Source organism: Xiphophorus hellerii, chromosome 12, assembly GCF_003331165.1.
Source record: "Xiphophorus hellerii strain 12219 chromosome 12, Xiphophorus_hellerii-4.1, whole genome shotgun sequence".
In the NCBI taxonomy this organism is placed as follows: domain Eukaryota; kingdom Metazoa; phylum Chordata; class Actinopteri; order Cyprinodontiformes; family Poeciliidae; genus Xiphophorus; species Xiphophorus hellerii.
Window position 1 is genome coordinate 9976547 of NC_045683.1, and position 16636 is coordinate 9993182.

Sequence of the window (16636 nt, forward strand, 5' to 3'; positions counted from 1 at the left end):
TGCTGAACCGAACGAGCAGGAAGGGGGGCGATCACTCACACCAACACACACACTTAACACCGACACCCACGTTTACACACTCTCCAAGTGCAGGCACGCTCACACCCACATTTTCACTTTCTGGGTGTCTGTTTTTTTAAAAGGCAAACCGGACATATTGACAAATGCACACCTGTGCAAACTCCAACATAACGCATAGCTGAACAGTATGTTCCATGCTTCGGCGCCATGCATGCAGACGTGCTGATGGGAGCTGTGTGTGGGATGTGTTACTGTGGAGTGTCTCCGTGAGCGTGGGATGGCGAGAGATCTTCATTAAAGGATGAGCGGAAACATGGGGTTAACGACCAGATGGGGTGAGGAGGAAAAGGAAGCAACGAAAGGGAGAGGAAGTGATGAAATGAGGAGGGCTAACAGATGGTTATATTCAATAATCAAGACGCAGATAATGGTAGGATTCAAAATAAGAAGGGGCAATCAGAAGCATGCACTAGTGGGAGCAACATGCAGAGCAGATGTGCATCCAGATAAGAGCTGTTTTTAAATTAAAATGCATCTAAAACTGCCTGATATAAAACTCACAAGTCCTCGTTTGGATCCACACAAGTAAAAAACAAGCCAAGACAATACATCTGTTTTTGACAAAAACGAAAATAAGCAAGACAAAAAAGCGAAGAGGAAGAGAAGACCGACTCTAACAAGGACAAACAGAGAAGAGAAAGAAGGCCTTAAACGTCTGAGGGAGACAATAAAGTCTTACCTTAACATCTGCCTTTTTGTTGAGCAAGGTCTTGGCTGCTGCAGGGATGAATGCAAAAATAAAAAAACAGTTAAACAGTCAGAATTTCTGAGATGATTTTACTTTGATTCATTTTTCAAAGACAACACTCGCAGCATTTTTAAGATTTATTGTTCTCATTTGATCTTTGTAGTTGAGCTGCAAAATATTCTAAATGAGAAATGTTATCAAAGTGTGCTGTTTCTGTTGGGCAATTATACTGCATGTGTCATGAAAGATAGATTTCTATTTCATAAGGTAGATGGACTTTTTCTGCTCACACCTGACCTAGATATTATAGAGAGGCTACAACTTAGAGGAGAGACAATGGAAAATGTAGGTTAATCATAGAGCCACATTTTCCTAATATTGTACAGCTCAACTTTCTAGTCAATCATTGTTTTTAATTAAGCAAAAATCAGCAGCTGTAGCCTTAGTTAGACATTGAAAAACTATTTTGGGGTACCTTCCAGTTAAGAAATCACACCTACCTCCAATTTCCATCACTATTTTAAGTTAGTGACTCATTTAAAAGTCCAACTCTTCTTGATGTTGCTTCCTTTCCAAACAGCATGCACTTGACATAAAATGTGCTTTTATTGGCAAAACTGAATACATCTGGGGTTTTGATGAGTCTTTTCGTTCCATAACGCAAACGGAAACGGATGAGAAGTTAATGTAACTGGAATTTCAAGTGTACTTTCAAGCTGGAGAGCTGTTCTAGGGGTGAATAAGAAAAATAATAATAATGTTGTTGTCAGTGAAATAAAAAGTACCTCGACTCTAACGTTCCCCTCGGGACGAGAAGAAAGCTGAAACAAAGATGGCGACCACCACACACGGCGGCCATGTAAACCCAACAATAAGCCCTGCCTGTGGAGACCTTAAGGAGGATTAGTTTTCAGTCTGCTTTCTAATTAAGGGTAAAGAGGGAAGGGGTGAGACGGGAATAATACTTTAGACTCGGTTCTCTGATGAATATTAAAACGAACAATCCCTCGCAACAGCTAATGGAAACTATGAGCAGTCTGAGAGGTAGTTCTGTTCAGGAATAGATAGAAGGAAATCTGACTGCTTTGAATTAACGTTTCCCCCAGAGGGGCTCAAAATCTAAGCCAGACACGTTAGTGGAGCGAGTCGAGCCAGAACACTGCAAAAACACTGAATCTTACCAAGTATTTCTGGTCTAGTTTCTAATGCAAATATCTTAGTGCACTAGAAATGAGACAAAACTAACTTACAACTAACTTTCCGCCAAGATATTACGTATTGTATTAAGTCAATAATTCCTTACTACTGATTTAAAAAGTACTAGTATCTCAATGTTTTTTGATATTGGCTTAAACAGGATGAATTTTTGAATACATGAATAAAAATGTTGGACTTGTACTTGTAAGATAGTTTTGTCTTATTTCAAGCGTACTAAGATATTTGTCCTTGAAACTAGACCAAAAATACTTGGCAAGATTCTGTTTTTTTGTAGTGAATATTAAAGCAATCGTTAAATATTTAATTAAAGTTAAAGTTTGGATTCTTTTAAATGTGTCAGCATGTTATTGTGAAAGAGAAGTACATAGATAAACTTAACTGCACTATATCAGGCATACCATCATTGTAAAATATGTACACTATAACCTAAAGGAGAGAAATCTGTTCCTGTTGGTACATTTAAGTGAATAAAACATGACCTGCTGGTTAAGGTGTCACTCTCGGGTCTTTCCATGGATGAAATCTTTTCAAGTGGCTGAGTGCAGTTTCAAGTCTAATCAGATGCAATCACATCAGCATCCCGCCAGTTACGTAAAACCACTATTTCTGGAAGTCTGGCATGTTTTCCCTTCTTTTCCTTCTCCCGTTTTGCATCTCCCTCGTTCCTCTCGTTCTCTGAACATCTTGCTCCCTGATTTTTTTTTTTTGTCTCTAAACATGTTCCAAAAGGAGATATAGAGAAAAAATTGGATTTAATAAGCTTTTATGGAACTAGACTTTAAGCATATGTTTGAATATTTTTAAATCAAGAATTTATTAAAAAAAATAAAAAAACAGAGCGAGAGAAAAAAAAACAATAGAAGGGAAGCAGAACCTTTCCCATTTTTTTCCTGGCTTTCATGTCTGCCTCACTGATCACCTCATGCTTGGTGTAAATTTTCATATTCAGCAGTAAAGAAGGGGGGAGAAGGCAAAGGGAAATGATAAGTAAGCACAATATTATCCAAATAGAGGAGAAAGTGAATGCACTCTGTTCCCAAACCCTGCCTGCTTCTGAAGGAGAAGAAACGGGGTCAGAAAAGAGTCAAGTTCATGCTCTCCTAATCTCTAGTGGTTTGTTAAGAGGAGAGGACTTGAGAGACAAGAGAAATGGTAAAGTGGGGGGGATGAGCGAAAGCAGTCTCACTGAGCATCCAGACGTTAGAGATGCACATTAAAGACAATTTTAGACACAGAGCAAAGTGAGGGAGCTCTGAGGAAACCTGAAAAATCAGAAAATACGGGAGGTCATTTGATACTGGAGGAGTGGGAAAACAGGGGAGGACGGGGGTGGGGGGGCGCTCCTTACCTTGCCAAAAATGACACATGAAGCGAGAAGAGAGAGGAACAACAGATTAAAAACAAAACGAACAAGAATCCGTCAAAAATAGCACGATGCATCACTGCAGGAACAGAGCAAGGATGGGCATGGATTCACATTAACAGGCTGGAACAAGCTGCACTCAGGTGCAAGACTGCCTGGAGTACCCTCTCATTAAAACAGCATTTACTGAGCTGCTACATGGTGACTGCATGTGTGTGTATGATGCACAAAATAGAACAGGGCCTTCAGTAAGCTGGTGAGGCAGATCACTATAAATATTTGAGTGGAGCCTCATGGAAGCTGAGGAACACGGAGAGGACCGAGGGGTCCCGGCGGACCACCGAAACAAGGACACAGCCACTACTTACATCTCCTTAGCGGACAGCAAGGCTGTCATGTTGGAGAGTTATTACAGTGTGTGTAAGTGGTTTCCATCGACAGAGACCAGCTCAGACAGAAAAAATAAATAAAGGTTTTTTCAAGAACAAGCTTGGGTACAGATCCAAGTTTTACTGTACATTATTAGAAAGGTCTGAGTGATCTACAAAGATTAATTGTAAAAACCAAGAATATCTCAGAAGACTTAGCTATGATCACACATGCACCTTATGAAGAGTTTGTTGTGATTAAAAACTAGAAAACGTAGCTGGGAAAAGAAAAACAATTGTAGCCCAGAAAACCACTTATTATATAAAATTCACATCTTGCACATTTGTATACTTCCACTTGAGTCTCAACTGTTTCTTAAAACAGCCCAAGAGCTTAAACTAAAACATCCCAAATTTTTAAGTCACAACTGACGGACACTACGCCGTTACCTAGCAACCCTAACAGAGCCCGAGAACATTTGGTCAGCTGGTTTTCCCGCTGCATGTGCTGTACAATGGCTGCTGGAAAAGTGTTTTGTTTTTGTCTTACCATCCAGAAACCACTTACTACATTCTTGTTAGTTGTGCAGGAGGCTCTCTTGCTGCTTTTCAAAGATGTACAGGTGTATAACTGTGTATCTGTTTGCAGCCATTTTCACATGAGAGGATAATGTTGAGTTTGGGGGAGGGGAGCGTGGCCAGCAGCAGCTTATTTGGATTTAAAGAGACAAAGGCCCTAAAGCAGCCCATTTTGAAAGCTCAAAACAGGCAGATCTGAGGAGACTGAAATCTTATTCTATAATAATGATTTTGTGTAAAAAATGTAAACGTGTTTTATATAGTCCATAATCCTATCCTAACCTGTTCAAAGAAGCATAAAAGATCATCTTTAAGATATCCAACTTCACAATTACCCACAACTTTGTGTTGTTTAATTAATGAAATCCCATCAAAGTCTATGTTTGAAATGTGACAAAATGTGGAAAAGATCAATGGGTATAAAAAAACATCACAAAGCTCTGTAGTATTAACAATCAGCATGAACTGGGTCAGTATTATAGTCCTATATTGGTCCAACTGAACCGGATAAAGAATCAACAGATCGTCTTTGGTTCAGACAGTCTCAACAACAATCCTTGACAGACATATTACAAACAACTGCGAATTTGACAAGGTCAAAAATTTAGTCTCAAAGGAAGTTGTTTTGGTCTTTCTTTGTGTTTATGAAGCATTAAAGTCCCAGGCTGTGTTCATACCATGCTTCATCTTACAGAGGTCTTTCTTCATCATATTTAAGCTAATCAAAGTAAAATAGGTTGTAATCACATTTCCATTGACTGAAAAGTTTCTCTGTAGGCATGCCAATAAAAAAGATGCTAAAAAGTATTAAAAGCTCCGTTGACACCATTACAAGGTCAAACGGAGGTCAATAAACAAACACCCTAAACGTTTTTGACTATGTGAGCATGCCCAGTCTTGCATCATTTGCAGTGTTCATCATGCACCAAAAATCCCTTTTGTGCAGCAGCGCATGCACCAGTCCAGTGCCCCATGCAGCATTCACTGGCAGCTCTCGGGCAGTTCCATCCTTTAAAAGTTGCAGGGGGTGAACTTTCCAGTGTCATTGTCCGACAGAGAAAAGAGAAGAGAGGGAGAGAAGAGTGAAGAGAACAGCTGAGATGGGAGTGACACGGTGGGAACATGGAAACCTGATGAAAATATGGAGACGAACCCGGTGGCGTGAAGGACGAAGATGAAAATCAGAGAGGTAGAAATGTTTGATGATGGGACAAAAGAATGGATGTAAAACGAGGGGATGAGACACATGAGATGATAGGAAGAGATTGAGAGGAAACACAGGGACAGAACATCAGTCTGACTGGAGCAAGGCCATGCTCTGTATGAGAGAAGAGGACGGGATGAAATGGAGTGATGACAGAGCAGTGATCGGCACTGAAGCCACACCATCAGATCTCAGACAGGAAGTGACATGAGCGCTGACAGTAATAGCTAGGCTTTCATCCGCTATATATTATTGTAAAGAACTGATGCAAAATAATCACATTAAGCTTAAATAATAAGTTAAACATTAAACTAATTTAACATATCAAAAGAGATTAAATGTTTGTAATGGCGTCTAGTGGGTAAATCACTTAACTGAAAATATAAACTAGAGCTGGGGGATGTTTACAAATAAAATCTCCAATTTTTTTCATACCTTATCTATTTTTTTTCTTACTTTCTTTTCTAAAAAATAACTACAAATGACAGAAAATACTTTTAAAAAGTGGCTTTTATTTCAACCATCCCTTCCATGAGTTATGTGATAGAGTATTGGGGCTAGCCAACGAGAATGTTTGTCTAATAAAGAATATAGTCATGTTATAATATTACCAGAATAAAGAACATCTTAAAGTAAAGATTAAAAGTCATTTTAATGAGTAAAAAGCTTTGATGGAGTTATTAAGAGATTATTTAACCACCTTTGTGTTTTTCTTCATCAAAACTCTTCAAAGTCCTGCTACTGATAATAAATTGATGCTGATATATTGAAAGATTAAATATTTCCCTATCTGTAAAAATTACACCAAACTATAACTTCACAAGATGCTCAACTTTATTTTGCTAATATTGAGACATTATTCTCATTTTATTTCGACTTTATTGTTGTAGAACTTTATTCTTGTATTACTACAACTGTATTCTTGTGATGCATTAACTTTGTTTTCATATTTTAAAAAACGCCATAGAGTTGGCCTGAACTGAACGTCCAAATCAAACAAGATGGCCGCCTTGGGCGTGCTGACATCACTCTGAACTATAGAAACCACAGAAGCGCATTGGTGGAAAACTAAATCTTCAAAATCAAAAATCGAATTCACCAATAAATTCAGTTTATTGCCCAGCCCCAATATAAACAATTTTGTATATTTATATAATATTCAAAGTGTTTAAAAGTATAAACTTAACTCAAGGGTCCATATTTTTGTCAAAAAGTAAATTTAAACATTAAAAATATTGACTTGCATGAACAGAATCAGCTGAAAAACACAATTTAGGCTAAATAATTGGATGAAAACTAAGCTAGTCCTGCATCTGATGATTCGATGACAGATGTAGTTAGCAGTGTGGTCAGCCATCATGCTCTGAACTCCAATGCTCAGGGAGAAGAAAAGGAACAAAATGAAATGAGAGTTAGAGAAAGTTTTAGAATGAGGTCAAAGATAAAAAATAAATAAATAAATCAAGTGAACAGAGAAGGAGCAGAGGGGGAGCGGGGTGGCATGCCCTGGGTGCGCCACCGTGCTACCTTGTTCCACCAGCCCTGCGGTGGTGCCGGCGGCTGCAGCCACAGCTGCCGCGGCCGCAGTCACAGAGGCTGGCGCGGTGGTCTGTCTGCTGCCGACTGTTAAAAATCCAAAAACCCAGTAACACGTGAAGAAAAAGAGTTAGACATGAAAGGAGAAGGGAGAAAGGGATCAAAGAGGTGATGGAGGAGGGAATGATGGGTACGATATTCAAGAGTGATGAGTGTGAGTCGGTGTGAAGGGAGTGGAGGGGAGGGGTTGGAGGACAGGAAGGGCTCACTGGTGGGGATCCATTTACAGTTCCGGTGAGAATTTTACATCAAGTCATCACTGGCAGGAATGTCATTCATTTTAGTCTTTTAAAAATTTACCTTAATCATTCTATTCCCAGGATGGAGTAATTATAAGTCAAACTACTTTTCAAAAACAAGAGTGACCTAGTTTGAATTTATACATACATATACAAGCCTGGCATGATAACAAATTTTGCTGGACAATAAATTGTCCCAGAAGTTATTGCAATAAACAATAATATTGTTATTTTGAGAATATTTTCAAGTAGTACAAAAGTAATGGCATAATAATAGAAGAACACATTGTCAAAGTTCAATAAAAATTACATTCCACTGAACATTTAACAGTGGAACTGGTAGACATATTAAATATCCAAAATATAAACAAAACAACAGAAATAACTTAAATGAATTCAGCTCTCATTTATACAAACATAGAATTTAAAAGTGTCACTTTCTTGTTTGGTTTGGTTCCTGGGTTGCTTCAAAACATTAAAATCAATTTAAATACAAGAAATAAAAAGATGTGGCTCCTCTTCAAAGTAATTGGGAAAACAGAGGCTCAAGAAAGATACAGGAGCTTGTTTTAAGTTAATAATTCCTTAATTTTGATGAAAAAGTACTTGTTCCATTGGCAGATTATTTCACTTGGGAACAATATTTTGTTATAAGTAAAGTAATCTGCCAATGGAAGTAGTATTTTCATCGATATTGAGAAATTGAATTTAAAAAAAGCTCATGTATCTTGCTGAAAAGTTACTTGTTAGTTTTGTCTTATTTCAAGTACATTAAGATATTTACACTAGAAACTAAACCAAAAATACTTGGTAAGATTTTGTGGTTTTGCAGTGCAGCAATGTTTTATCTCAAATTCATATATTTCAATGAACGGATGTGAAACTGTATAATTTTGACATTATGTGGATTAGATCCACAAACACTTTATTTTTTTACATGTTACTCTTGTGTATAATACAATCACTCCATCCTGGAAATGAAAAGACTAAAATAAATGATTAAAATCCTAAAACGCAGCTGGCATTCTTGCTCATAATGAGCAAATTTTAACTTCTGACTGAGATTGTGTGACCAGAAACAATATTTGGAGGTTTGGGAGAGAAAAATGTCAGGGAGAGAGACACAAATCTTTTGTCTGTTTGAAGCTTAACACTCTACTGCATGTTTTCTCAGTAAAAGCCTTAATGTTAGTATGATGATAATGGTAATGACGCCATTTTTAGCCAGTGTTAATATTTATATGGCAGTATTAGTGCTTGCTGACCTTAGAAACTGCCAGTATTATTTGACGCACGAATGTGGGCTGTATTTTATTTTACAGGTTCAAAAGAGGACAATTGAATATGTATTTTTTTTACTTTTTATGGTAAAAAGTATTACATCAACATGTGAAAAATAAATAGCACCGCCTCTGTTTGTCCAGCTGCACTATTTGTGTAATGGATGACTCATCAAAGATGCTGGAAATACAGCAAAAAAGAAAAAATGCAAAAAGTACTCATTGCTTTGATTTACTGGGCAGCAACTCCCTTCCACTGATGGCTCAGATACTTTTTTTTTAAATAAAACTTTTAGAGTTCTTTCTCATTCTCTGACTCATCCACCTGATGGCCTCACACTTATAATGGAGTACCAGTACCTACGAAGATGAAAAAGAGTGAGAAAAGGCGCTTGAGTGAGGTGAAACAGCCGCGCTGTACACCTGGGTCAGCGTGAGCGTGTGTGGCTGTGGGAGTCGGCTGAGTGCTTGCAAAGTGGATCCTGAGACAGTTTCCAACTGTGCAGCTTACAGAGTCAGAAAGCCCACTGTGAGTCATGTTTACTAAAGCAGCATGGCAGCATAGGCACATAAACACACACAGAACACACACATTTCACACTGACACAAACCTTTAATGATTCATTCTAAATGAAGGTCAAATGTTATCAGGAAAGTTCCAGGGCAATTCGCTCCAGGCAGGATTTTATTTTGAAAAGTTACGTTTTCTCCCAGTTTGAGATTCAGTATTACGTTGTAATTCTACAACTTTTTATTTCACTGACCACAACAAAGTGGAAAACGTCCCACTAACAGGAACTGCTGAGTCACTTTTAATGCTTTTCATCAATAACTAAAGTTAAAAACTGATCAATCACACAGAAAAATCAGCTACTAGAGGTTTTAAAGACAGTGAGAGGCAAATATTGATTCTGTCTCACTTTATTACTCCGCAGGTTCAAAATCCTGTTTAGGATTTTTACAGGGATATACAGACATACAAAAACAACAACAAAGACATTATGCATCTTTAGCTTTCGGATCAATTTCAGTGTTCCCTTTATATTATTATAAAAGTATAAAATTAAATCCAAAATACTTTGTCATTGTTATTTGGACCAGAATTCCCAGCTAGCATTAGAGATAAATTGACCATCTGTGTACTGATTTAAGAATCTTTTATTTCTGATCAGTAAGTGGAGCACAACACTCTTCAGTGTAGAAGTGGGAAGAAGGCTCAAAGATACTTATTTTTAAGTAATAGTGGATCATTTTCATATTTCAGATCTGTTTCAGACTAATTCGAGTGTCAGTGGATGTTAATTTGTGCCCGTTTTGGCGACGTCTTGTCAAATCAGAGCAAACTTCTGTTGATACCAGGAAAGCTCAAGTAGTTTTGCTTTAACATTTTGAGCTTTTTACCTCTATCCTGGATCTGTGAAACACAGTTGTTTTAAAAATAGCTGAGTAAATCAAATAAACAGTTATGGTTAAAGAAAACACTGAAGTTGAGCTGCGATGAAATGATAATGTGATTTTGCCTTTTTATAACATGCTCTAAAAACTTCAAATTAACATTCTTAGGTTAAGGGAGAGAAGAGATTTGTTGGTACCTGTGTCAAAAGGTGCATGCCATCATTTTAGCTTTTTCCAAAATGATGACATGCTTTAATCACAACATAACAGACTTGCAACTCAACAAACTTCTTAGTTACACTGAAAGCTGGGAATTGACTTTTGTTACTTTAGAGGTATAGTTAAAGAAACTAAAAGCCCATAATGGTCTTACCTGAGAAATTTCGGGAAACCAGCATGGTTGTAAGAATTGCCCCCTAAGAGGAGCAAGAAAGCACAAAAAACATTTTAATCAGAATCATCTTTATATAAAACAACATCCATTGTGCAGTTCATTAATCAACCATTGTCCAGATCTTTTTACTTCTTCATTAAAATTGAAAACAAAGATGGATTTTAAAAAAAACAACTCCTGAATCAGGTTAAGAAATTAAAAATTGAAGTATTGTTGTTTTCTGGAGAATTGTGAAATCTACTTGACTTGCAACTAACTTACTTAATATGGCAGCAATTGAAGATTCAACCAAACTGGAGAAATTGAAGGGAAAAATTTAAAAAAGTTCTTAGCTGGAGCTACCAACACTTTTTTTAATTCTACTGATTTAACATTAGAACATCAGTGAGAGGCCAAAATGGTGATGCACAACTACATTTGATGTAAAAAATAGTTCAATAAAGAGTTTTATTGCATGTTCAGCTAAAGTCTTTTGGGTTTTATAAAACTTGTATCATTAAAAGAGGAGAGCGCCTCAAATGTTAATGGCACATTTCAAAATTTAACTAGATGCAGTCCATTCAACACCACATTTTCTTCATCTTTGCCGATTTCAAACTTCAATTGTCACATTTACAGTAGTTTGTGACTAACAAATAGAAAGAATCAATTATTCCTCTAGAATACAGGACGCTGGTGGCCCCACTTGATGTTCTAATATTAAAATAATTCAATTTTGCTTTTTGTTAACTCTAATCATCTCATTGCCCGTTTATATTTTGAGCGTGAAAAGCCAGAGAGAATTGGTGGCAGCTGATGGCATGTTGGTTGAATGGTGCAACATTTGCCTGCAGCCACCTGCTCTTCTGTTTCCAGCTTCCTATGAGCTGGTATTTGAGCTGTGCCAAGACAGGCCAAAAGCAGCAGGGTAACAGTGTCATGCTCCAACGGTTAAGCCGTTATATCCACACAAAATGTCAGCAATAAATCAGCATGAAAGGAAAAGTTTTGGATGCAACATAACTTTGCTCTTTTTACCTCATTTTAACTATAAAGTCTATCTCAAGGTGACCTGTCATAACCTTCTTTGAACAGGTTATGACAGGTTAGGTCATAACTTGCATACATTTTTTGCACAAAATTCTTCTTAGATAGTGACATCTAGGAATAATAATAATAATCTCTTGTCACTTCAAATCTAAATAAGCTGCTGCTGGCCACAACCCCCAACTCAAAGTTTACACTCGCACGTGAAAATGGCTGCAAACAGATGTGCAAATATACATCCATATATCTTTGAAAAGCAGAAGTGGAGCCTCCTGCACAACCAAATCGAATTCAGCAAGTGGTTTCCGGATGGTAACCACTTACGACAAAACACAAGTGTTTTCCAGCAGCCATTGTAAAACCAGTTGACCAAACGTGCCGGAGCTCCACTTGGGTTGCTAGGCAATGGGATGGGCAAGTCTGGGGTTGCTAGGTAACAGCACAGTGTGATGTTACATTCGGGAGGTTATTGAAATGGATTACTTTTCAGACACCAAAAAACATTAATTTATTATCAAAAAATTAATTTTCGCTGTTTTATAAAAGCAGCAGTAACCCAAAAAGTAGCATGAAAAGTGCCAAACATGAACTTTGCATAATAGGTCCCTTTAAATATATAATGTGTTCATTATATATCATCTAAGGGAAATAATTATTTACTTAACTGTATATTCAGAGCAATGTGTGCTGCTCTCACAAATACAGGCATAAATACTGAAATTACAAATAAGACTTAAAAAATATAGACAAGGAAAATAGGAAAATTGATTTCATTTCAGCTCACATGAGAGCGTTTTAGAGGAGAGGAGTAAGATGTTGGAAACTAAAAGCATGCAAACAAACCTTGAGTTTCCTCCTGGCATTGAATTTCTTCAGGCACTCCACAGTCTCCTGTCTGTGCATCATAGATGCCACAGTGGATCGTTGCTTTGAAGAGAAAGAAAAGCAGAGGACATGATAAACAAAAAACATGAAAACATTCAGCGTTGTCATCTGTAAGCTTGAATTTAATTAGATAGCAAAGACGGGACCACTTACGCAGACCCATGGGTGCTTAAGAGCCTCCTGAGCAGTGATCCTCTTGGCTGGGTTGATTGTAAGCATCTGGTTGATCAGGTTTTTCGCCTCTGGGGTGACTGTATCCCACTCTGGGGATGGAAACTAGAACACAGAACAATATATCAGTAAATTAGTTGATAATCCAACAATAAAAATGTTGGTTGTTGCTCATGTTTGAATAGAGTCAAACTTCTCTGCACAGTTTTTAAAGGTACAACTTAGGACATTAGTGAAATACAAGAAGATGCAATACGGATGTCCAAACGCACATAAATCTAACATGAAACTCAATTTAGAACTACTTAACAGCTCATACTGACGAGTTTTTTTACTGGTCTTATCTTGGCACCAGTTCTTGGCACCAGAACTGATTTCACTGGGGTTGTATGAACCAAACCGCAAAACAATGTTTCACTTTTGATTTACGACCTAAAAAAGAAGAGATATAGACATACCTCGCTTCAACAATACTAAAAGTCAGATTAGTTTTGCAATAACACAAGTGCACTGTCTCCAGGCCTTTGGCTGTTTGTTTTAACACCACCTGTCATGTAGCGAATGTAGCTCAGTGCACTGCATAGATTTACACTGACAGTTGATATTTTTAGCTCAATTTATAAATGTTATTTTAAATCTAGTTTATAAACACAGGTTTTTATGACTTATCTATAAATCCAGCTCTAAACTGTGGGTATAAACAAAGACTGCAGATTACTGGATTTTTTTTTCTTGTTAAATATTCCTAACTGGTATTAATAAATGCAGATTAAAACCATTTCAGGTTACAAATAAATTAATAAAGTAAGTATTTACAGGGTTAACAATCAGTCAGACATGATGTTACAAATGTAGAGTTAAAATAGAAATTATGTCTAAAACAACCACTATAAATTAGGTATGTTTTTTAATACAGATATTTGCTTCCAATGCAAAGTGAATAAAAACACTCACTGCACAGTGATCTTTTACATAATTAGCTTACAACAGAGAAAGTTTTAAAGATTTTACTAAAAAAGGCATTTTAAGTTATGTGATGATGTAATGGCCAGTTGGAAATTGGCTCAGTGCTAATCAGGCCCAGATTAGAGATTAGCACTGATATGTCACTGGTGGAAAAACCCTAATAATAATAATAATAATAATAATAATAATATTAATGTTCTCTGAAACATTTTATCTCAACCCTTTTATATAGCATTGTTATTGTCAGCTGTACTTTGGTCTTCTAATGTATTTGATCCAAAGTATAATATATTGCATTTAGTGTTAATTTATTCACACTTAATACTAAGATTACTGTACATAAACATACATAAAACACTCCTCTTCACTCCTCTCCTCTAAAAAGTCTTATTTTTTCTTTAAATCTAAAGAACAAAGATTTTGTAAATTTTTGCTAAAACAAGCAGCATGATTTCAGATTTGCATTTTAAATAAGATTTTTACATCTGATAAAACACCCTATATTAGAGTAATTTTAAATACATCAATTTCATATTTTTGGTCTCCATAAGATAAATATAGTGCAGAACATCCCTAAAATAGCCTTCCATGATTAAATGTTCAAAAGAAGATATCATTCTCTGTCTGCAGGACTGAAGCTCTCTAAAGAGCCAGACTGTATTTGATTGAATGCTTCAATTAATTTATGCATACTGCTCACTGTTCCCGCCCCTGTGCTTTGCAAGGACCGTACTCATCTACCCAACATGGCTGCTCAGGACACATTTTGAAAAGCTTGTTAGATTTTCATAGTGCAATAAATGAAATAAAAGAAAATACAGGAAAAGAAAAAAAAATCAAAAGTGCAAAAAGTTGGGAAAATTTCAAACTTAAAGTCATTAATAACATGCAGTGAAAATTTCTTCCCAGAACAGATTATCAATGCACATATTGACAACTGTTGAGGACTACTTTTACCAACTTTATTAATGTTTTAGAAACACAGCAAACATGATTTTTACATATAAGCCACAGCGGCTCTCTTTGGTCGGATTGTTTATTAAAACTGAAAGGCCAGTCCAAGCGGAGCCTCCAGCAATTTGTTCAGAATCCCTCAACCCATCAGGTCCTGTTGTGTTTAGGCATAAACACTAAGGCCTGTGCCCCATGAGGACAGAATCACTGCCAGAGAGTCAGTCAGTTTCTCTCTCTTTATTTGGCATGAAGTTCACTGTGATCCATGGTGAAACCTTCGCTCTTGCACCCCTTGAAATATGAATGAGGCAACTCGGTTACGTAAGAGCAGCCAAAAGGGAACGGGGGCAGCGGGAGCAGCAGGGAGGGCATCACGATGGAAGGAGGAGAAGGGAAAAAGAGCGGAGACTCACATCATAAGCCCCAGCCTTGATCTGCTGGTACAGCTTGTGCTGGTCCTCGTCCCAGAAAGGAGGGTAACCCACCAGCAGGATGTAGAGAATCACCCCTGAGTCACAAACACACACAAGAAAACATACACACCGACGAAACAAAAACACACACATCATCAACTCAACCTTCTGCTGTTTTGTGTGTGATCACTTAGGAAATACCATATGGATGTTGTGTTTAAACGAGTGTGTTTCTCTACAACGCACCGCAGGCCCAGATGTCCACAGGTTTGCCATATGCCTCCTTCCTCAATACCTCGGGGGACAGGTATCCTGGTGTTCCTGCAAACCCTGCAGCAAAAAAACAAAAAAAACATCCACTATTGATTAGCAAGGCAACAGATTGTGCAGAGAAACCAACAAAATAGTCAGTATTTTAGCCTTGAACTGCTGGAAATTCTCAGTCATACACTGTGACCTATTTGTCTAACAAATACTAACTCCTTCAGTCAATTTCACTGCAAAAACACAAAATCCTACTAAGTATTTTTGGTCTAGTTTCTAGTGAAAACCTCTTAGTACACTTGAAATAGGACAAAAGTAACTTACAAGTAACTTTTCAACAAGAAATATTAGTTTGTTTTAAGTAAATAATTTCTTACTATTGATGAAAAACTACTAGTTCGACTGGCAGAACACTTTACTTATGAAAATATATTTTTCTCATTGCAGTCTACAACAAATGAAAAATGGTTGGCTACACAAAACCTAAAACCTAAAATCGTAACTTCCTTCTCTACAAAAGTCAATATTATAATCACAACTTTATAAAGAACACAAATATAGGAAGACAAAAAAAAAGTGCAACAAAAATGTTGTTATCCAAGCTGTACTCTTTATTGTGTTTAGCTCATAAAATGTTTAAGTTGCCTCCGTATGGGGGACAAAACACAATGACAGAGTAGTTTATTATGTCAATTGAATAAAATGTACCCCAGATTTACTGCCGTTGCTTCTGGGATACCTACCAAACCAGGCCTGCTGATCCCCCTGCACCTCGATGGCCAGGCCAAAGTCTGCAAGCTTCACTGCAGCGTTCTTACACTTGCTTGCGAGGAGCAGGTTCTCTGGCTGAAGAGAAGAAGACGGCAAAAGGTTATCAAAGAACTTATAGGAAAAGCAAACGACAATCCTCATGGAGTAAAAGCTAGAAGCAGACATGCAAAAACGTTTGCAAAGGGGTTCATGAAGGCTGCTTTCAGTCAAGACAAACATTTGCAAGGCACACGTTTTATGTTTTTATTCATGCACTGACAGATAACAGATTTACAGTAGAAGTTGGTCCACATTACAACAGTTAAACCTGATAAATCTGCAGGACTCTTATTTCCTGGCCTCATGCAATGAGGCTCTATAGGCTCCATCTCTGTGGCCTAGAAAATGCAGCTAGCCTCATTATTCTCTGTTAGAGGAGAGCTCTAATAATGGGCATCTATCCCCACTGGTCTCTGCTCTTTCTCACTTTCTTCTTAGTCTCACTTAATCATTGCCTCTGTAAAGGTAACAGGCAGCTCTGACTACTGCACAAAGCCCTCCTGCGGGAAATATTAACACAAAATATGATCTGGGGCTATCATTTTTTCCAATAATCTTGATGCTGGATAATCACCAGGATTGCTAACATAATTACTTACATATTATATCAGATTGGTTATCAAAGTTACCCTTTAATCTGCATAGGTAGACTCAATTATTTCAGTCGATGCCTGGGGAGTTAGACACCTACCCAAACACTTAACTTCAAAGTTAACATAGGAAAAAAAAGACTTCTTGGTGT

At 37.2% G+C, this 16636-nt stretch overlaps 1 protein-coding gene across 37 annotated transcripts in view; it reads right to left on the reverse strand.

The window, feature by feature from the left end:
* The window catches only part of camk2b1 (calcium/calmodulin-dependent protein kinase (CaM kinase) II beta 1), an 82656-nt gene that overhangs the window by 31625 nt on the left and 34395 nt on the right, over window positions 1-16636 (reverse strand). For 16 of the 37 annotated variants that reach the window (XM_032579624.1, XM_032579621.1, XM_032579622.1 and 13 more), the window contains exons 7-14: window positions 15828-15930; window positions 15067-15150; window positions 14821-14915; window positions 12470-12592; window positions 12275-12358; window positions 10385-10427; window positions 7029-7124; window positions 761-795 (exon numbers count right to left, since the gene is read on the reverse strand). In XM_032579624.1, the coding sequence (XP_032435515.1) occupies window positions 761-795; window positions 7029-7124; window positions 10385-10427; window positions 12275-12358; window positions 12470-12592; window positions 14821-14915; window positions 15067-15150; window positions 15828-15930 (663 nt within the window). Of the gene's footprint in view, window positions 1-760; window positions 799-7028; window positions 7125-10384; window positions 10428-12274; window positions 12359-12469; window positions 12593-14820; window positions 14916-15066; window positions 15151-15827; window positions 15931-16636 lie in introns of all 37 variants that reach the window. The other 21 variants (XM_032579626.1, XM_032579631.1, XM_032579627.1 and 18 more) reach the window with 2 other exon arrangements.